General features: G+C 45.7%; 1 protein-coding gene across 21 annotated transcripts in view; it reads left to right on the forward strand.

The window, feature by feature from the left end:
• Positions 1 to 22863, forward strand: part of FLT3LG (fms related receptor tyrosine kinase 3 ligand) — a 254839-nt gene that overhangs the window by 72837 nt on the left and 159139 nt on the right. For 19 of the 21 annotated variants that reach the window (XR_006387915.1, XR_006387910.1, XR_006387912.1 and 16 more), the window contains one exon: positions 7563 to 7644. Coding sequence is in view for 14 of the 21 variants with exons in the window: in XM_044281659.1 (XP_044137594.1) it covers positions 7563 to 7644 (82 nt within the window). In the remaining 7 variants the exon portion in view is untranslated. Of the gene's footprint in view, positions 1 to 7562; positions 7645 to 13873; positions 14096 to 15744; positions 15788 to 15815; positions 15859 to 22863 lie in introns of those variants that run through there. The other 2 variants (XR_006387908.1, XM_044281668.1) reach the window with 2 other exon arrangements.

The raw sequence follows: 22863 nt of genomic DNA on the forward strand, positions 1-22863 counted from the left end.
TAAGTGGGACTGGAGAATAGGTATTAACCAGGTCCCACCGCTCCCACTGTTCATTGAGTGTTTGAGTATCTGGGAGAGTCAAGGGGAGTAGTGAGGACTAAGGAACCATGGACCCCAGGTAAGCTGCCTAAATTTGAGAGAAGATAACTGTAGACGGTAGTGAGTGTTCATATCTACATGATGTGTTGAGTTCCTGTATGACTTTTTAAATGGTCAGTAGAGCAGGTTGTTTCCAATGACGAGTGATTACTAGCTAAGCGCTAAGGAGGATGTGTCCTACTATGTTCCTGTATGGAATGGCTATGTTATGTATGCCCAAAAAAAGTAGAACTAGTTCCGGGAGTGGTTCCATAGGTTGAGTTATTAAACTCGATAGTACACCAAAGACACTTTGCCAGTAGGGAGTGATTATAGGGCATGACCATAAAGTATGTAGCAAGGATCCTATATTACCACAACCTCACCAGCAGTAAGGGGAGGTTGACGGGTAGATTGTATGTAATCTTTGTGGAGTGAAATACCAGTGTAGGAGGGTTTTCAGACCTGCTTCATAGTGGGTGACGCATTTAAAGTTAGAGACTAAGAATCTAATAGCTAGAGCCCAAGTTTCATCCGGGAAGGACTTTCCTAACTCCGTCTCCCATTTTTTGATGGGTAAAGATTTGGCAAAGGTAGCTTTGTTTTCCAGTAAGTCATATATATATGTTGTGGTGTGTCTTTTAAAAAGGGATGGAAACTGGAATAATCTCATGACGTCTGAGTTAATTGGAGGTGGGGATTGCATGATTTTTGCAAGAAAATTGCGAATTCTCAAGTAGTTGTAGAATTCCGTGTGTGGGAGCATGAATGAGCGTTGAAGTGAATCAAAGTGAAGAAGGGACCCTTCCGCCATAATTTGAGAAATGGCACTAATTCCTCTGGTTCGCCACATTGTCAGATGAATATCTGGGATATTTAGTTCTAATGTGCGTGTAGTAGCATGTTGAAGGAGGAGGGAGTTCGAGTCACTCTGTGTTCTGTAAATTGTAGACCAGAGGTTGCTAACATGTTTTATCGTTAGTAGTTTTGTTATTTGGCAGGGTTGGTTTCCATAATAAGTGGATTAAGTAGTCTTTTAGCGTAGCATGGTTCATGGCGTGTGATTCAATCTGAATCCAAGACTTCGTGCCATCTGAGGACCACCACTCCCGAGCAAAGGAAAGAGCTATCGCTGTGTGATAGTCTTTGATATCAGGGAGACCCAGTCCACCGCAATGTTTTTTCTTAGACATTAAGGCTCTAGCCACTCTGGGTTTGGAAGACCCCCACATGTACCTGCTCAGAATAGCTTGCGCTTTCTTGAAAAATAATGTAGGGACCGGGATTGGGAGGGCCCGAAATATGGGGTATATCTGGTGTTTTACCGGGCTTTGGAATAGTGACTATTAATGCTTCAAGCATGTCTGGGGGAAAGGGATGTCCTTTTTGTACTCCATTGAACATGTCTAGCATGAAAGGTGTAAGAATGGGTTGGAATTGACGGAAGTATTCATTAGAGAGCCCATCAGGTCCTGGGGATTTGCCCAAAGGGAGCAATGCCATTATCTTGTTGATTTCTAGGTTTGAGAATGGGGCGTTGAGTGAATGTAGTTGTGCTTGGGTAAGCGTAGGGAGAGATGCGTGTGAGAGAAATTCTTCAACCAAGGTGGGGTCATTTTCTGGCAGCGGGGTTCTATCTTTCAAGTTATAGAGTGTTTGATAGTATAATTTAAATTGGTTAGCAATGTCTTGGGAGTCTATTAATTTTGACTTAGTTGTAAAGTGCAGTAGGTGTGGTATTTTGGACTTGGATTGTTGGGTCTTTAGTTGTTGTGCCAAGAGTCGACCCGCCTTGTTTTCTTGGGAATAATATTTAGATTTAAGTCTGAGGAGAGATTTGTGGTAGTTTTGGAGCAGTAAGCTACTCAGTTTATTTCGTGCTAACCTAAGTTCGTTGGAGAATTGGGTTGTGGGGTTGGTTTTGTTTATTTTCTCTAAGCTGGCTATTTGCTCTAAAAGTTTGCATAATGTCTATCTCTTTGAGTTTCTTTACTGTAACACTCAGCTTAATTAAAGAACCTTGTGGGCCTGCCATAGAGCAAACTTGTTTGTGACTGACCCGGCATTAAAGTGGAAGTATTCCTTTAAGGCCTCATGCACACGACCGTTGTTGTGTTCCGTTCCGCAAAATGGGGTTCCGTTGTTCTGTGATCCGTTTCCGTTTTTGCTTCCGTGTGTCTTCCTTTATTTTTGGAGGATCACCAGACATGAAGGAAAGTAAAAAAAAGTCTAAGTCACGTTTGCCATGAACGGTAGGACAGGTTATATTTTTTTTACGGACTGGAACCACTGATCACGGACGACAAACGGTGCATTAGCCGAGTTTTCAACGGACCCACTGAAAATCAATGGGTCCGCAGAAAATCACAAAAAATGGAACAACGGACACGAAAGGAAACAACGGTCGCGTGCATGAGGCCTTGGTGTGTAGAACGTTCCAAGTAGGAGCTCTGTGTGATTGAAACCGTTTTTCAAGGGTGATGGTATTCGGGGCGTGGTCTGACCATTTAATGAGGCCAATATCAGTGGAGCGTGTATGGAGTAAGGAGGTGTGGTCAACTATAAACATGTCTATACGTGATTTCTTTGAATGGACCGCGCTGCACCAGGACAGAGCTGAAAAATCCTCCCTTCCAGATCTCACAGGAATTTCCTGGACATGGGTAAGCAGTCCCTCCACAACAGGTAACCCCCCCCCCCCCCTCCACGGCCGGTGGCCCGTCCGGACCGCATTAATTTTTTTTTTTTTATTAACACAGTCACAGTGCACAGTAAAAACACACAGGCAGCCCGGCCCGGCCCCGCCCCCTTCACCGCCTGAGTCCACCTCCTCCTCCTCCATCTAGTTACCTACCTCTTCTTTTGCTCGTGCGGCAGTGCGCCCCAGGCCTTCCTGCTTCAGCCTCCAGTCCTGACCTGACTACTCCTCCTTGCTTTCACCCTAGCCAGGCCGAGCCGCGGACCGCCCACGCCCCCGCCCACTACACTGGGGCGGGCGGTCGGGCCTGGCTGCCTGTGTGTTTTTTACTGTGCACTGTGACTGTGTTAATAAAAAAAATGAAAAAAATAAATAAAATGAATGCGGTCCGGACGGGCCCCCAGTGGCGTAGGGCCCCATAGCCACTGCTATGGTTGCTATGGCGATCCCTACGCCACTGGTTGTAGGACAGAGTTAAAGTCGCCACAGAGGATCACTTTACCTTGTCTGAGTTTGTTCACATTGCACATGAGTTTATGTAGGAAAGCCAGCTGGTGTGAGTTGGGTGCACAAAGGTTTACTAGCCTGTATGTAATGTTGTTGATGGCGCACACTAGGATAATATAGAGGCCATTCGGGTAAATTTTGGTCTTAATGGGGGTGTAGGCAACAGTGTTCTTGACAGCAATTAAGGTACCTCTCTTTTTCTCGTTGAAGTGTGAGTGTAAAATGTTGGGGAACAGGCGGTGGTGTACTCTAGTAGCGTCTTCTTGAAGAAGATGGGTTTCCTGTATACACAAGACATCAACATTAGTGGTTAATGCTTCTTTCCACATATAAGACCTTTTCTGAGGACAGTTGAGACTTTTTATATTGAGAGACATAATCTTAAGACCCATGACGTTGGATAGGATGTAGCTATCTAGGCTGTAGAGAGACAGTAAAAACACTCTATTGACGTAGTATATCAAGCCAGTGGCTCTACACACAGTGAGAGCTGCAGGACAAGTGGGGGAGGGAGGAGTGGAGGGGGAAGCAAAGTAGTGAGGGAAAAGGTAAGTTACGGTAACAAGTAAAACAGTAACAACCGTTGAGACAGATAATAAACAGGACGGTGATAACTGTCTTAACTCTGGAAGGGCGGAAGTCCAGTGCTAGAGCTAGAAGAACCGGAGAAGGTAGGTAGTTGGTGTCAGAGGCCCTGCACCATATTCTGAGAAAGGTGATATCATGATGCCCAAATGAAGCACAACACAGGAAAAGATGAGTAGTATGATGCAGTTGTAGAGGTTATGGTTTATGGAATATCATCCACAGGAGACAGTTCCAGGACATCAGTCTCTTGATGTAAACGGGGTTGCAGGAGCTATTGGGGCGGTATCAGCCTCCATATGTCCCGGCGGTGGAATCTGCCATAGTTGGAGGAGTTTAATCGCATGGGTTTGTCCATTTCTACAGAAAAGAATATTCAGGGGGTACCCCCACTTGTAGGGGACATCTTGATTACAAAGAGTTGTCGTAATTGGTAGTAGAGCTCTGCGTCTGCAGAGGGGGACCATATAAAGGTCAGTAAAAAGCTTAACTTTTTGGTAGGGAGCTGGAAGTGGGGTCTTACCCTTTGCCGCAGCCATAAGTGCCTCCTTAGTGTGGAAGAAGTGGATGGGTGCGAGGGTGTCACGCAGAATATTAGGGCCTAGGTGCGCAGGTTTAGAGATCCTGTGGGCCCTATCGATATTCATGTCAGGGGCTGGGATCTGCGGTAAAAGCGCTCTCATTAGTCCTTTTAGGTATGCTTGCAACTCTTGTGGAGCAACGTCTTCAGGAATACCCATGAATTTCACGTTGTTTCGCCTGGAACGATCCTCCAGGTCTGCCATCTTTAGTTTCATGGCTTCAAGCTCATCCGCCATATCATTGTGGGCATCAATAATCGCATTTTGGGAGGATGCAAAGTCACCCATTTTCGCTTCCACATGGTAAAGTTTATCCTCAGTTGTTTGCAGTCTGGCTGAGAGAGGGTTAATCAGTCCTGCAATGTCTGCCTGCAGAGAGGATTTTAAGCTTTGAGAGAGTCCTCTGTAACAGGTTTGTCAGAGGTGGGTAGCATTTGGAAGGGGTCCAGGGGTGCTGCACTGTGTGGTATACATGTGTACTCACTGAGCTGCGGGTGGTCTCTGGCTTCCCATGTAGTCATCTGAGGGTGAGGGTTTCCCAGTGGGTGATCCCGCTGCGCATGAGGTCTGGCGCCATTTTGGATCCCAGTAGGAGCATGTATCGGAGCTCTGGCCTCTTCTGGTGTCGGTGGGAGCGACGGAGGCGACATGTTCAGCAGGTTAGTACCGGTAGATATGTCTGGTGGAGACGGTGAGCGCACTGTATGAGCAGGCGACATGGCGCTGATAGGGGAAAGCGGCAGGGCCTTATCTGTGGTGTCGGCGCCATCTTTGGATCTTCCCCTGTCGAAATAGCTCTCCAGATTTCCGTCTTGTAGCTTTGGTATCTGATTTCTGGTCTTCCCGATTGTGTTGGAGGGGGGATCAGGCATCTGTCGGAGCTAAATAGTGCTGCTCGGATATCAATTGAGACGGGGCAGACGAGATTGCAGTCGCTTAGGTGCAGGAGCTCTTTCCTCAAGCGGCCATCACGCTCAGCAGCCTAGCCAAGCCCCTGTTATACGCATTTTAGACAACACGTATTACTGGTTGTTCACCCTGCTCGACCCCCGCTACAAAGATAACTTCTCATCTCTTATTCCTCTGGTGGAGAGGACAAGCAAAACGGTACTATACCAGAATGTCCTTGTTGAAAAATTGCTCCAAAGTTCATAGGGCAGACATCCAAATAGATCGTCGCCGTTACGGGGACATGCGATCGCCTAGAAGTTATCTAGAGTTAACAACGCGGCAGCAGGCCCTCACCTACAAGTCCAGTCTCAGTAGCCAAGAGTCTGGTCAACACAATCCTCACCATTATGGCACACTGGGTGAACTTTGTGGAGGCCGAGAGCAAGTTAGCTGCTGGCACCAGACTTGCCCTCCAATAGATCCTCGTTAACGGAAAGTGTACTCTCCTGTACCCTCCTCAAACCCCCTGCATGCCGCAGTCAGTTTTGACCGCAGTATACAACGGGTTAATACGATGAAAACACAGATGCCTGCATATGCAGCAGGGGTCAGGTTGTCAGTGACTGCCGGGTCCGTGCCGCTGATCAGGCGGGTGCAGCTGGTCCTTAAGTCATGGCTCCCAGCGCCGTACATGTACAGCAGAGGTCCTCTATGGGTTAAATCTCTGCTCTTTGTATTAATAACATGAGAGGGTGTAATGACTGAATACCAGGTTACCCTCTATGCTTAGTCATGCAGAGCCAGCTGCACAAATGACTCCTAAGCATAGGCAGAGCAGAGATCTAAATGTATGAATTGGACATTTTATTGCATCTTTTCCCATAAAACTACATACCCATCTGCTCAGCTCCTCCTGCTCCAGAACTTTCTGTCTGCAGATTGCACTGCATTTTGTGGTGACAGTTTTCCTTTAAAACTGAAAAATGTGCAGTTTATTTGGTCATCAAGTATAATACATTGTCCATGAAACTGACAAGATATCACCAAAAAGTGGTCATCACACCTTATCATGGGCCCTACTCTTATGAGACGCCCCTACAGATGTACCTACTGTTAAAGAGTCTGTATGAGATTATAAACAAGGTCAGCGGCACTGGTACAGTGATGGAGCTGAGCTGCAATACCAGACTCAACCCACTCATAAGAGTGGCGCTGTTTTAAAAGACAGGTAGCCTTTTTTTTTATAATCCAGTGATAGACAATAGCTTTGTGCCTACAGTGTCTAATAGGGGAGGTGGCTGTGATCTTTTTCAGTTGCATGCACCCTAAGGCTACATTCACACATTCAATTTTTTTAACGGCTGTCACACAACCATTTTCAGAACCATGGAAGTCTTTGGTTCTATTCACACGGCGTCTTTTTAACAGGCCGTGGATAACTTATGTCATAAAACAGGACAGAACATACAATTGTGGGGGGCAGTTTTTAATGGCCGTTTTTCAGAAAGGCATCAGTTAAAAAACTTTTTTTATATTATTGGAGGGGGTGTCATGCGAAAAACATTAAACATTTTTCAAGCTAGCACCTGGATTTGAATACTGTAATTGCATGTAATTAAAAAAATGAGTATACTTTACGGTAGTCTGTAGAGCTCTTCAATAAATTGTATCTGTATAGCTCCCCCTTCTATTTGTTATTTTTCTTATTCCTCTGTCCACCTCACTGAGGTGGTCGCAGGCATTCAGCTTCAATCCTCAAATGTCACTAAGGGCTCATGTACACGAGTGTGTGCTGGCCGTTCTGTGTCATTTGCGGTTCCCAATGCACGGCAACATCCATGCGGCGGCCGCAGACAGATCCAGACCCATTCATCTTGAATGGCTCCGTGATCTGCCCGCACCGCAAAAAAGTAGTGCATGCACTACTTTTTTGCGTTGCGGAGGCACGGACAGAAAACCCACGGAAGCAATCCGTAGTGCTTCCGTGGGCTTCGGTTCCGTGTCTCCGTTCCGCATCTCCCGGATTGCGGACACATTGAAGTGAATGGATCTGCGATCCGTGATGCGGGATATACAATAAGGAGATCTCTGGTTCCACGTGAGGTATAGGGTTGGTTGTAGGTTTGTTAGAGATTGTCATGTACTATATCATGTCTGATTAAATCTTTTACATAAATCCTGGCATAACTCTTTTAATTGATTCTTTGTCCTTCTTTATCCAGGAAATCGCTGCTTTCTTTTTCACACCCAGTTTCTAAATTCAGCTATGAGGAGATGATTAATTGTCATGATTCAAGGGGAAAGGTGAGTTTTTGTTTCTTCATGATGTGATATTGAAGATAAAGTAGCTCTGGCACCAGGATCAACCCTAGTAAAGCAGACATACTGCCTGATAGGGCTCATCATGCTGATTAAAACTATACCTTTCTTTTGTCTGTATGCTAAATAGCTGCAGAAAAAAATGGTGTTTTTATTCATATGCAAATGAGCAAGTTTGAGCACCAGGAGGCGGGTATTGTTTTAATCAGCATGATGAGCCCTCCCAGCCAGTATGTCTGGTTTAAAGGGGTTAAATGTAAAAATATGTATAGGAAGACTGAGCACTCACCAGCTGGACCAATTGGAGACTAAGAACAGATAATAGCAATAATATTTAATAGCCCTATATTCAATCTACATCAATAAAATCTATAATACATTATAAATCATTATAAATATATCACCTAAATAAAAATATTAAAACAGAGCTGTAAATACAATGTGAAAGGACAAAGTATGCCTAATATATATGCAATAAAAATGTACCCAATATATAGATAGAGAAAATCACAATGTAAATTGTAAGTGGGGCAGGTATTGACGATAAAAAATATCTAATTGATATATTCAATAGATGTTCAATAAATGCTCAATAGGACAGAAATATGTTCAATGAGAAGTAAGCCAGATGAAGTATTCGAATATCAGTTCACTTGTTCAAGTGCAATTCAGTCCGAAGGACCGAGCGAACATACGGTCATCCAATCAATGGATGTAGTTCACTTATTCAAGTTCGATTCAATCAAAAGGCCAGATGAGCATACGGTCAATTAATGTATTACAACTGTTGGTTTTGCCGTCTGATGTGAGTGTAACCGTGGCGTCCCACGTGGCTCACTGTATCAGATCCGGCGGTACCTGATTCCAGACGCTTGCTTGGGGTGGTTCGGAGGTTCATGCAGTTCCCAGCATAGAGGGACTCCTAGCAGTATTCACCGATGTTGCAAGTCTTAGCCTGGTTGGCGGTTAACAAGGTGTTCCCTTCCGACAGGGTTAAAATCCGGTTATCGGGATGTTGGGGTCTCATAAAAGTTCATCAGCTGATGTTCGAGGTGTACAGAAACCAAACGCGTTTCGGGGTCTTTTCCTGGCCCCTTCCTCAGTGGTAATCTGTAAGGGGGTTTGATCCCCTTTTTATACCCAACATCCTTTAGGATAAGGTGGAACAAAAGTGTGGTTTTGGATCCAATCACCAAAAAAAAGTGTGGTTTTGGATCCTGATTGGATCCAAAACCACACTTTTGTTCCACCTTATCCTAAAGGATGTTGGGTATAAAAAGGGGATCAAACCCCCTTACAGATTACCACTGAGGAAGGGGCCAGGAAAAGACCCCAAAACGCATTCTTCGGACTGAATTGCACTTGAACAAGTGAACTGATATTCGAATACTTCATCTGGCTTACTTCTCATTGAACATATTTCTGTCCTATTGAGCATTTATTGAACATCTATTGAATATATCAATTAGATATTTTTTATCGTCAATACCTGCCCCACTTACAATTTACATTGTGATTTTCTCTATCTATATATTGTGTACATTTTTATTGCATATATATTAGGCATACTTTGTCCTTTCACATTGTATTTACAGCTCTGTTTTAATATTTTTTATTTAGGTGATATATTTATAATGATTTATAATGTATTATAGATTTTATTGATGTAGATTTAATATAGGGCTATTAAATATTATTGCTATTATCTGTTCTTAGTCTCCAATTGGTCCAGCTGGTGAGTGCTCAGTCTTCCTATACATATTTTTACATTTATTCCTGCTTATGACTGGGTGAGTCATTTTAGACTTAGTAGCACCCATTCCACAACCATTTACAGAGTGAGCCACCATATTCTCATTATATCTCATTTTTGGTTTAAAGGGGTTGTCTCACTTCATCAAATAGCAATTATTATGTAGAGGAAGTTAATACAAGGCACTTACTAATGTATTGTGATTGTCCATATTGCCTCCTTTGCTTGCTGGATTAATTTTTCCATCACATTATACACTGCTCGTTTCCATGGTTAAGACCACCCTGTAAACCATCAGTGGTGGCCGTGCTGGCACATTATAGGATAAAGCACTAACATATGTGCACTCCCACGGTCCTGGCCAACCAAGAGGCCAACGCTTTTTCATATAGCGTGCAAGCACGGCCACCGCTGCTGGATTGCAGGGTGGTCGTAACCATGGAAACGAGCAGTGTATAATGTGATGGAAAAATGAATCCAACCAGCAAAGGAGGCAATATGCATAATCACAATACATTAGTAAGTGCCTTGTATTAACTTTCTCTACATAATAAATGCCACTTGCTGAAATGAGACAACCTCTTTAATAGGGTTGATCGTGGTGACAGAGCCGCTTTAATTTAGCATCAGTTGGACCAGATAGGTTTTGTATTATGAGACATACTGGAAGACCAAACATGTCATCTCCTAACTTTTTTTAAATCATAAATATTTGAGTGAATCAAAGTCCCCAAAGTAGATCGAAGTGGACTTTGATCCGAATTTCAGGTAAAATTCGATTAGCTACGAAAACTGAATTTCCTTGTGCTTTGTGGTAGCATAAAAAAAAATAAAAAATAAAGAATCATGCTTACCTTCTCCATTTGCTCGCGACGGGCCGGCCTCTGCCATGTTGGTTGAAGATCTTGCACGAAATCCTGTGTGAGGTGACATTTAACATCACCACTCTGGCCGACGTAATGTCATCACGGGCCGCACTAGATCTTCAATCACGATGGTGGCTGCCAGTCCGTTGCGAGCCAATGGTTGAGTAAAGTATAATAAAAATTATTTTTTTTAAGTTTACACCCGATTATTTGTGTCAGATGCCGCGATCATGTATGAACATGAGGGTTAGAATGACGGGGAGCGGTGCAATAGCAACTCTTTGTCATTGCACCCACTACCCACTATTTTTTATTTTTTTGAAAAGCAGCAGACTAAAATTTTTGAATACTTTGCTCATCTCTAATCATAATCTTGCTTAGTCTTGAGTTTGCTGGTGTGTGTGGGATGGGTATCATTATGCATTTAAATACCTTTAGTAAGGCTGGGTTCACACGGGAGTGACGGATTTGTTCAGGATGCGTCCCGGGTGTATTGCGGAAAACCTGAGCACGAGTAGGTACGCAATGGCAGTCAGTTTTGACTGCGATTGCGTTCCGTTGTTCAGTTTTTATCGCGTGGGTGCAATGTGTTTTGCACGTGCGTGATAAAAAAATGTATGTGGTACCCAGACCCGAACTTCTTCACTGAAGTTCAGGTTTGGATTAGGTGTTGTGTAGATTGTATTATTTTCCCTTATAACATGGTTACAAGGGAAAATAATTGCATTCTGAATACAGAATGCTAAGTAAAATAGGGCTGGAGGGGTTAAAAAAATAAATAAAAAAATAATTTAACTCGCCTTAATCCACTTGTTCGCGCAGCTGGCATCTCTTTTGTCTTCATCTGTGAGATAAAGGACCTGTGGTGATGTCACTGCGCTCATCACATGGTCCATCACATGCTCTTTTTACCATGGTGATGGACCATGTGATGAGCGCAGTGACCTCACCACAGGTCCTTTACCTCACAGATGAAGACAGAAGCGATGCTGGCTGCGCGAACAAGTGGATTACGGCGAGTTAAATTATTTTATAATTTTTTTAACCCCTCCAGCCCTATTTTACTTAACATTCTGTATTCAGAATGCTATTATTTTCCCTTGTAACCATGTTATAAGGGAAAATAATAATGATCGGGTCCCCATCCCGATCGTCTACTAGCAACCGTGTGTGAAAATCGCACTGCATCCGCACTTGCTTGCGGATGCTTGCGATTTTCACGCAGCCCCATTCACTTCTATGGGGCCTGCGTTGTGTGTTAAACGCACAAGATAGAGCATGCTGCGATTTTCACGCAACGCACAAGTGATGTGTGAAAATCTCGGCTCATGTGCACAGCCCCATAGAAATTAATGGGTCCGGATTCAGTGCGGGTGCAATGCGTTCACCTCACGCATTGCACCCACGCGGAAATCTCGCCCGTGTGAACCCAGCCTAACTGTATTTGCAAATGGAGCAGGCGGCGCAGGCTGGCACAGTAGTGATAATGGGAGATTTTAACTATCCAAACAGATTAAGAACATGGTTCTGACAAGAAAATTCCTGAGATTTTTGCAGGAATTTTTTTTGGGCCAGTCTGTAGAAGATCCTACTAGAGGCGATGCTCTTCTGGATCTAGTAATTTCTAACAATGCAGAGCTTGTGAGAAATGTCACTGTCCATGAAAACCTTGGTAACAGTGACCACAATATAATTATATTCCAACTAAACTGTAAAAAACAAGCTCAGTAGGTAGGGCAAAAACACTTAATTTCAAAAAGACGAATTTCCCAGGGTTGAGTGCTGCACTTCAGAACATAGACTGGGAGCAACTATTGTCACTAGAGATGAGCGAATCGAAGTTGACAAAGTGGAATTCGATCCGAATTTCAGGAAAAATTAGATTTGCACAGAATCTGAATTTCCTCACGCTTCGTGGTAATGAATCGCAAATGGCTGCAGCACGTGTTAGGACATGGAGCAAGGAACTCTGGGATCGAAGGATCACCCACAATGCCATGCATGCAGCCAATCAGCAGCCAGCCAGCCCTGTGATGTCACAGCCCTACAAATAGCCTCAGCCATCTTGGATTCAGCCAATTTCCAGTGTACTTAGTGCAGGGAGAGACGTTAGCAGGCGCTAGGGACAGTGCTAGGAAAGACTTTCAAACTTTTATTTTGCTGTATAGAAGTTAAGGGAAAGGATAGGGAGGAATCATTCCACAGTATTCAAGCAGAACAGGGTTCAGTAAGTGAGTTTACAGCCTGGGTAATAGGAACAATACGGTAATAGGAACAAGACTGCGGATCCAAATTGCCATTATACAGCTCTGTAATTCCAACAAAAAAAAATATATTATTTGCCAGTTTAGCGGTGCAGTTATACGTTCTAAAGCCCTTTTTGCCATGTATTAGTGGCAAAAAATATATATACCGTATATTTGCCGTTCAGCGGTGCAATTATATGTTCTAAAGCCTTTTGTGGCTTGTAAGTGGAAAAAAATAAGGAACTATTTGCCTTTCAGCAGTGGAGTTAAAGGGCTTCTGTCACCCCACTAAACCGTTTTTTTTTTTTTTGTTTTGTTTACTTATAATCCCTATACTGCGATTTATGCCTACATAATCTAATTAATCATTTTGGTCCAGTAGATTGTGTTAAAAACGTGCTTTTAAAATATGCAAATTACCTTGCTACCAGCAAGTAGGGCGGCTACTTGCTGGTAGCAGCCGCATCCTCCGATCCTAATGACGCCCCCTCCGCATTGTGATTGACAGGGCCAGGGAACGGGATCGTTCTCTGCTGGCCCTGTTCGCATTCAAAATCTTGCGCCTGCGCTGTACCTGTCTTCAATTGGCGCAGGCGCACTGAGAGGCGGACGCTCGCTCGGCCGCTCCATCGTCAATGCGCCTGCGCCGGGTGTAGATGTGACGTCATCGGCGCAGGCGCATTGAGGATGGAGCGGCCGAGCGAGCGGCCGCCTCTCAGTGCACCTGCGCCGACTGAATACCGTTACGGCGCAGGCGGCGAGATCTTGATAGCAGACAGGGCCAGCAGAGGACGATCCCGTTCACTGGCCCTGTCAATCAACATGCGGAGGGGCGTCTTTAGGATCGGAGGATGTGGCTGCTACCAGCAAGTAGCCGCCCTACTTGCTGGTAGCAAGGTAATTTCCATATTTTAAAAGCACGTTTTTAACACCATCTACTGGACCAAAATGATTAATTAGATTATGTAGGCATAAATCGCAGTATAGGGATTATAAGTAAACAAAAAAAAAAAAAAACGGTTTAGTGGGGTCACAGAAGCCCTTTAAATGTTCTAAAGCCCTTTTTGGCGTTTATTAGTGGAAAAAAAGGCTTATTAGCTGTTGTGTGGTGAAGTGAGAAAATTAAAGACTTTCTTAGGGTGTTTTAATTTCCTTTTTATTTATTTATTTGATCAAACAGTATGTCAGACAGAGAAGTGACAGGTCCAGCACAGGATAGTGGCAGAGGCCTAAATGTTTCTGGCGCAGGCACAGGTCGCAGCAGAGTAAAGGAGTAAAAGAGGCCTGAGCTCCCAGTGTCATCTAGCGGTCGTGTCTTGATGCCATCCACTTTTCTCCCTACTCCACAGAACTAAGGCCGTGAACAAGGTCTAAGACTAGACCGAAACGTGGGCCAGTGGCTATTACTTTTGGATGGATATACAAAAGAAAAAATATATATATAAAAAAGATATGAAATAAAATAAGCAACTACTAAAACATTTACAGAGTGCCGTGGTCTCTTGATGAAATGTGTCTTGACCAGCAACCTAGCGGTTCTTGAATGGTTGACTCGGTCATCCACTCATAGGGTGAGTATGTAAATAATTATTTCCCCTTTCTTACGGGAGGTAATATGCTCACCTGTCAGAGTTGCACCAATTGGGTGCAACTACAATGAAGGCTAAGTACTCGTGAGTAGGGATCGACCGATATTGATTTTTTAGAGCCGATACCGATAATTTGTGAACTTTCAGGCCGATAGCCGATAATTTATACCGATATTCTGGGAATTCTCATTTTTGAAAAAAAAAATTAAAATTTCCCACAAATCTGCTGATAATTAATGTTTATTGTTAATGTGTATTTTTTTTTGTAAATCTTCCTTTTTCATTTATACTTAATATTTTGGTGTTTTATTTTTATTTTTGTAACTTATTTTTTTACTAACTTTTAGCCCCCTTAGGGACTAGAACCCTTGTCCTATTCACCCTGATAGAGATCTATCAGGGTGAATAGGAGCTCACACTGTCCCTGCTGCTGTGTGCTTTGTGCACACAGCAGCTTGGAGCTTATCATGGCAGCCAGGGCTTCAATCGTCCTGACTGCCATGGTAACCGATCGGAGCCCCAGCATTACACTGCTGGGGCTCCGATCAGAGGAGGAGGGGAGAGGGGATCCTGTGGGGGGGGGGGGGGGGGGGAGGGCGCACTGCGCCTCCAATGTTTTTTAATACTGGGGTGGGGGGGCGCCACCAATGCTTAATACTGGGAGGGCTTGGGGGGGGGGGCGCACTGCGATGTCTAATACTGGGATTGGGGGCGCGCACTGCGCCACCAATGAAGATTAATCTCTCATTTATTCATATACAGGAGGCGGGAGCTAGCTGCAGAATCACATAGTCAGCTCCCGACCTCTATGAGCTGTAGCTGCGATCCGCGGCACCTGAGGGGTTAACTACCGTAGATTGCAGCTACAGCTCATAGAGGTCAGGAGCCGGCTATGTGATTCTGCAGCTCCCGCCTCCTGTATATGAATAAATGAGAGATTAAGCTTCATTGGTGATGCAGTGGCCATAGCTCCTCCCCTCCTCTTGTCCCCTGCCCTTTCATTGGCGGCAGCGGCAGCAGCAGCAGCAGCACAGGGGGAGGAGACACTGCTTCCTTCTCCCCTGTGCTGCTAAGGGGAACACGGAGAGCGCTGACAGCAGCGCGATCTGTGTTCCCCATACGCTATCGGAACATCGGCAAAATAGATGCCGATACCGATAGCGGTCAAAATCCTAAATATCGGCCGATAATATCGGTAAACCCGATAATCGGTCGATCCCTACTCGTGAGGGTTGGTTGGTGCTGCCAACTTTGTCCAAACACCCTTCGGTCAGTGCCGAACCGCCGACCGGGTGAGTATGAGAGCTGTGGGTTTGGTGGACCAAGAAAGTCCAAGAGAAGCGGACAGAGTAACGGGCGCAAATCCACAACCAATGGTAGAAAACAGTTTGGATTAATCAGGACAACGCGTTTCGGGGTCATGTACCCCGAAACGCGTTGTCCTGATTAAACTAAATTATTTTCTACCATTGGTTGTGGATTTGAGCCCGTTACTCTGTCTGCTTCTCTTGGACTTTCTTGGTCCACCAAACCCACAACTTCGTACCAAGTGACATCAGACAAGAGTCGATGGGTCGGAAGCAGGCCCTGTGCCCTCATCTGTCCTCAACCTGCCTTTTCTGTTCCCTCAGCCAGAGAAGTATATATGCTGTAGGCTCAGCTCCACTATATAGCGAGGACGAGCTACCAGAGGACAGTCAGCAGCTACTGCCAAGATGTGGAGAAGACATTCGCCGCTTCCTCCGGTAGGCGGGCAAGTAGTGATGAGTAAAGTGGCGTGGAAGCTGGTGTTGCGAGCAGTCAGGCTCCTGACCCAGAGACCGTTGAGGAGGACATCAGTGATGTGCCGACAGTATTCGATGATGATGATGTAGCAGATCGCACTTGGGAGTCGGGTGAATTAGGGGCTTCATCATCATCGGGAGAAGAGAGTGGCAGCTTGCCCGTGAGGCAGCGGCAGAGACAGCAAGTCCCTAGCGTGGCCGGGAGTCAGCAGGGTGGCAGTAGTGGGAGGTCGGGAGCCAAACATGCCCAGAATAGACCACCTGCTTCGCAGGAGCCTTACTACTCGGAAAGTATTGGTGCAGGGGTTCACGGAAGCAGCGGCGGTAGCAGTCAGTCAGTGCTTAATGTTGGGGGTAAAAGCACCTACTCTGCGGTGTGGCAGTTTTTGTTAAGCCGCCAGAGGAGGTGAACATGGCCATTTGTAGAATCTGTGGGCAGAAGGTGAAGCGTGGCAAGGGTGGCAATGTTGGCACCACGGCCCTGCATCAACATATGAAGCATCACCATAAAGTGGCCTGGGAGAACTGTGGCTCTGATGTGGTGGTACAGCCTGCTGCAGGAACCGCCACATCAGGCAGTCAAGGCTCCACCATCTCAGCCGAAGGGAGCCGTCTGTATTTCCCATCATCTGCTGGTCCTGATGCTTCTGCTCCACCTCCTCCTCATAAGTCATTCCGTCAGCAATTGATCACCGAAGCGATTGCCAAGACACAACAGTATGCCTGCACTCATCCAACAGCACAGAAGCTGAATGTGCTCCTGGCCAAGTTGCTGGTACTGCAGTCCCTCCTTTACCAAGTGGTGGACTCTGCACCTTTCAGAAAACTGATGGATTGTGCCGAGCCGAGGTGGAGAGTCCAAAGCCGTCATTTCTTTGCCAAAAGGCAGTACCAGCCCTGCACAAGTATGTAGAACAGAAGGTGGGCCAGTCTTTGAGCCTACTGGTGTCTGCCCAAGTGCAAGGCAGCGCAGACGTGTGGAGCTGTAAGTATGGTCAGGGACAATACATGTCCTTTACGGCCCACTGGTTGAATGTGGTTCCTGCACAGCCACACCAGCAACTTGGCCAGGTGATGCTGCTTCCGCCTCCACGTTCCCACGCCATTGGTACTGCGACAATGTCCGCCTCTGCCTCATCCTCCACCGTGTTCTCAGCCTCCACTGCAGGGACAATTCACAGTGCCCCTCCAGCATACCACATGTGCAGGGCACGGCGGTGTCACGCTGTTCTGCAACTCGTTTGACTGGGAGAACGGAGTCACACAGTGGAGGAACTGCTCTATGTCCTATATGAAGAAATCAAATCCTGGCTCTGCGACAACGCAAAATCGGAACCATGGTGACCAACAACCGAAAGAACATGGTGTCGGCGCTGCGTCAACATGGCACTCGTGTTCAATCTGGTTGTCAAGCGGTTCTTGAAGTCTTCCACCCAGCTGCAAGACATCCTAAAAAATGCCATGAAATGTTGCATGCACTTCAGCCACTTGTACACCGCAAAGCACACCATCCTTAAGCTGCAGCGGCAGAATGGCATCCCCCAACATAAGCTGATATATGACGTTTCCACCTGTTGGAATTCCACCCTCCATATTTTGGACCGACTATACGAACAGAGAAAGGCCATAAACTAATTCTTGATGATCCAAGCGGACAGGAGTACTCCCCTGTGTAACTTCGATGTCAGCCAGTGGCAGCTCATGTGTGACACCTGCCATTTGCTCAGGCCCTTTGAGGAGGCCATGTTATTTGTCAGTCGCCAGGACTACGGGATGAACAACGTAATTCCACTGCTTCATGTTCTGGAACAGATGCTGGTAAATCTGTCTGGTCAGGGGACTGGAGATGGGGCACCTAGATCTCATGGCCACATGAGTCCTGTAGGGGCTGAACTGGAGGAGGAGGACATTGGAGCACAAGCAATGTGTAGCAAAATGGGTGTTTTTTTACACAGGTGACAGTAGAGGAGGATCAGGAGCAGCCAGAGGAGCTACAGGGCGATGAGAAAGACGACGCACAGGACCCAGACACACCATGGCAGTATGCAGTGGAGATGGAGGCAGGGAGTCCCTCCAAGTCACTTGCACAAATGGCATGCTCGCTTGTGTAGTGACAGCCGAAATGTCACCATTCGACAGATGGATGACTTCTGGCTCTCCACCTACTGGTCCAAAATGGGGGCTTTTTTTTACACCCGCTTAGAGGGAGGACAAACTGAATGACTATAGAGACATCCTATGTAGTCAGTTGGCTGCTGCCTATCTGCACCATTGTCCATCCTCTTGCAGGTCTGACCGGGAGGACCCTCTGCGCTCACGTTTCTCTGCCATGGCTGCTGTGGCAGGGTGGCAGGGTGCGGGGGCGGCGGGGGGGGGGGGGGTAGGAGCAGTTCCAGCTCCATCAGCAGCAACTCGAGTCTAGAGTCGCTGATGAACAGCTTTCTTTACCCGCCTAGTGAAGAAACTACTCACCAGCAGCAGCAGCAGCTAGACCTGGAGCAGGACCTGAACCATCAGGTGGTGGCATACTTGGACAGCACCCTGCCATCCCACATTGAATATCCACTGGAGTACTGGGCAGGCAAACTGAATTTGTGGCCGCAACTGGCATAGTTTTCCCTGGAAAAGCTGTCCTTCCCAGCCAGTAGTGTGACATCAGAGCGGGTGTTTAATGCGGCGGGGGCCATAGGTCCCCCAAGAAGAACTCGCCTGTCCACCCAAAATGTGGAGAGACTGACCTTTGTCAAGATGAATCAGGTGTGGATCAGCCAGGATTTCCACCCACCAATGCCTGATGCATCAGAAACCGGTTTCTTTTGGCTACCTGCCTCAGCTACTATTCTGATGCTGCCACCCGCCTGATACCACACATCTGATGCCAAGTGCTACTTCTTTCACCCACCATCTTCAGTAGGTACTGGTATTGCCACCCACCTCCCGACTTGGTCACTGGGTCAGTCTATGGTCTCCTGATGCTGCTGCCACCTCCACACTATGTCACCTTGCCACTCTGTGGTCTCCTGATACTGCTGCTACCTTAACACTATGTCACCTTGCCACTCTGTGGCCTTCTCATGCTGCTGCTGCTGCCGCCACCTACACACTGTCATTGTGCCACCCTGTTGATGCTGCCGCCACCTCCACACTATATCACCTTGCCACTCTGTGGTCTCCTGATGCTGCTGCCACCTCCACACTATGTCACCTTGCCACTCTGTGGTTTCCTGATACTGCTGCTACCTCAACACTATGTCACCTTGCCACTCTGTGGCCTCCTGATGCTGCTGCTGCCACCTACACACTATCATTGTGTCACTCTGTGGCCTCCTGATGCTGCTGCCATCTCCACACTGTCACTGTGCCACCCTGTGGCCACCTCCTGATGCTGCTGCCGCCACCTCCACACTCTGTCATTGTGCCACCCTGTGGCCTTCTGATACTGCTGCTGCCGCCACTCCTGATGCTGTTTCCACCTTCAGATTCTGTTATTGTGCCACTCTGTGGTCTCCTCATGCTGCTTCCACCTCATCACTATGTCATAGTGCCACTCTGTGGACTTCTAATGCTGTCCCCACCCTCCCCACCTTTTGACTGGGCCACTATTTTGCCTTTGAGGCCTGGCTGACATCATAATTTATTTGATCCTTCTTCTGATCTGTCAGAAGGAAGGAAAAATGAGATGCACAATGTATAATGTATATCTAACAGCTGTAAGGCCTGCATGACATGGTCCCTATTTTACATCAGAATTGGCTTATAATTTGGTAGCAAAAGCATGAGTGGGTACAAAACACAGAAGACAGCTTTATCTGTACTGATGGATTATTGACCAAATGCTGACCGAGGATCTGTTTTTTGGGGGTTTATTGTTCTGACAGATCAGAGGAAGGGCAAAATTATTAGTGATGTCAACACAAACTTACTGCTGACACCCTCTTCACTCTGTCAGGGGGCTCTACTTGTATAAGCGTTTAATAGAACAGGTTCTGTAGACAGCTATGTGGGATCAGCTGCCGATGGTGTAAAAGGAGTGCAGTTCTTCTTGACGCTAACATTGACCTTTAAGGCCTTTAAGGCTGAGTTCACACTTGAATTATTTGTTCAGTTTTAGTCCAGTAACTGCCCAAATAAGTGAAGTGTGCAATGATTCTAAGAGCGACGCCTGTGATCTGCATGTCATACAAACTCACAGTGTTATTTCACTACCACAGCAGACTCACTATGTGTGTTACTGCAAGGCAGTTACTGCAAGGTGTTCTACACCACTATAAAGGCTCTCTGCAGCCAAGTATTCCCCACGAATAAGTTCGGATTGAACCAAATTTTTCTAAAATTGTCACATAATGCCACTAATGCTAAAGGGGAGTGCTTTAAATTTACTTTGGAGAGGTAACAAGTACAAGCGAATAAAATTAAACCCCACATGGCTTACAAGTCTAAAAAGTGCAATAAATTGCAAAAAGAGGGCTTTTAAGAAATACAAATCAGAGGGGTTAGCTGTAGCCTTTAAAAAGTATAAAGAACTACTGTATTTTTTGCTTTATAAGACACACTTTTTTCCCCGTGGCCGTGCGTCTTATAAAGCAAATACTAGTGAGCGCTTCCATTACAGAAGCGCTCACTAGTATGCATTAGGTGCCAGGAGCAGGGAAGAATCGCTGCAAGCACTTCCGATACTCACCCTCCCTCGTCTTCTTGCTAGGGTTCGCTCTCCACTGTCCTGACCCCATACAGTGTCAGGACATAGTGCGCACACTATGACCTGACGCTGCACGTAGTCAGGTGACAGTGCTGCGAGGGTCGAAGAAGACAGGGGAGCGCGACGCCGGAGCAAGAAAGTAAGAACAACCCCAAAACATTTTTCAAATACATAAATGCAAAGAAACCTAGGTCAGAACATGAAGGACCCCTAAATGATGGTAACGGGGTGTTGGTCACTGGGGATCAAGAGAAGGCAGAGTTCCTAAATGTTTTTTTTAGCTTTGTATATACAAAAGAAGAGAAGGCATCTCATGAGGGTAGTGCCACTGGTGTAAATACCTCAAATAACATACTTGCCTGGCTGACTGTAGATATGGTCCTTAATATAAAAAAAATATTTAAAGTGAACAAGGCTCCAGGTCCAGATGGATTACACCCTAGCGTTCTAAAGGAGCTCAGTTCAGTTATTGCTTTGCCTCTGTTCATAATATTTACAGATTCTTTAATGACAGGCATTGTACCAAGAGACTGGCGCAAGGCGAATGTGGTGCCCATTTCCAAAAAGGGTGCTAGGTCTTCACCAGTAAATTATAGACCAGTAAGATTAACATCCATAGTGGGAAAAATGTTTGACGGCCTTCTACGGGACTACATACAGGATTATGTCCATAATATAAGTGATAGCCAACATGGTTTTACTAAGAACAGAAGCGGTCAAACTAACCTGATTTGTTTCTTTATGAGGAGGTGAGTAGAAGCCTGGACAGAGGGAAGGCTGTCGATATTGTTGTTTTGGACTTTGCAAAGGCGTTTGACTCGGACTAATGGGTAAATTGGGGTCTATTGGTTTAGAAAATATAATCTGTAATTGGATTGAAAAGTGGCTTCATGATCGTATCCAAAGAGTTGTGGTCAAGGATTCTTACTTTGAATGGTCCCTGGTTATAAGTGGTGTACCCCAAGGTTCTGTGCTGGGTCCGCTATTATTTAACTTATTTATTAATGACATAGAGGATGGGATTAATAGTGCTGTTTCTATTTTTGCAGATGAAACCAAACTTTGTAATACAGTTAATGGAAGATGTTAATAAGTTACAAGCTGACTTGGACAAACTTACTGTTTGAGCCTCCACTTGGCAAATGAGGTTCAATATAAATAAATGTGAAGTTATGCACTTGGGGGCTAATAATCTGCATGCAGCATATGTCCTAGGGAGAGTAAAACTGGGAGAGTCACTTGTTGAGAAGGATTTGGGTGTATTAGTAGATAATGGACTCAATAACAGAATGCAATGCCAGTCAGTTGCCTCTAAAGCCAACAGAATTTTGTCTTGTATTAAAAGAGGTATGGACTCTCAGGATGGGATGTAATATTGCCACTATACATATTGTTGGTGCGGCCTCAACTGGAAAACGCAGTTCAGTTCTGGGCTCTAGTCCATAAAAAGGATGCCCTAGAGTTAGAAAAAGTATAGATGAAAGCAACTAAACTCATAAAGTGCCTGGAAGATCTTAGTTATGAGCAAAGATTAAATGAACTGAATTTGTTTAGCCTTGAAAAAAGACGTCTTAACCTGTACAAATATATAAATGGACCATACAAAAAATATCAAGGGAAGCTATTCTATGTTAAACCCCCTAAAAAAAAAGGGGCCACTCCTTACTACTGGAGAGAAAAAGATTGTCATAAGCAGTGTTCCCTCTAAGCTGCGCGGGTGAGCGGCCGCGCAACAATTATTGTACCCCCACTCACAAGTTTAATAAGTCCACTCAGAGCCTGCTCACCAGCTCGGAAAATGCCTACACTTGCCCACACTATTGATGAGTTCTTAAAAACTTCCTTCTTCCGTAAGCGGCTCTGCGGGGCGTCGCCTACCACATATTCCCCCGCTACTGCTGCCTCCTCCTCCTCCTCCACAGTAGAGGAGGACTGAGCAGCAGTGCACAGGCAGAGGTAACGTGGAGGCGGCATTGGCGGTCTGATGGAGAGAAGGGCCCTGCTGCTAATGTCCCCCGGCACCATAAATCTCGCTGCTGTGCAGGTGCAGGAAGGAGACAGAGCAGTCCCTGTTCATGAAATCCTAATGTATTCCTCACATCCAGTCCCAGAGCAGTCACTCTGACACCGCCACAGTAATAAGGGGGCGCTAATATTTATTAAACTGGACACACTCAGTGACAACAGGCATTCTGGGTCAGTAAGGTCTGTTCCCTACCAGGAAAAGTCACTTTGTGGAGTTTGTCACGTACGGAGATACGGTGCTA

The sequence above is a fragment of the Bufo gargarizans genome, chromosome 2 (genome assembly GCF_014858855.1).
Source record: "Bufo gargarizans isolate SCDJY-AF-19 chromosome 2, ASM1485885v1, whole genome shotgun sequence".
Classification (NCBI taxonomy): Eukaryota; Metazoa; Chordata; class Amphibia; order Anura; family Bufonidae; genus Bufo; species Bufo gargarizans.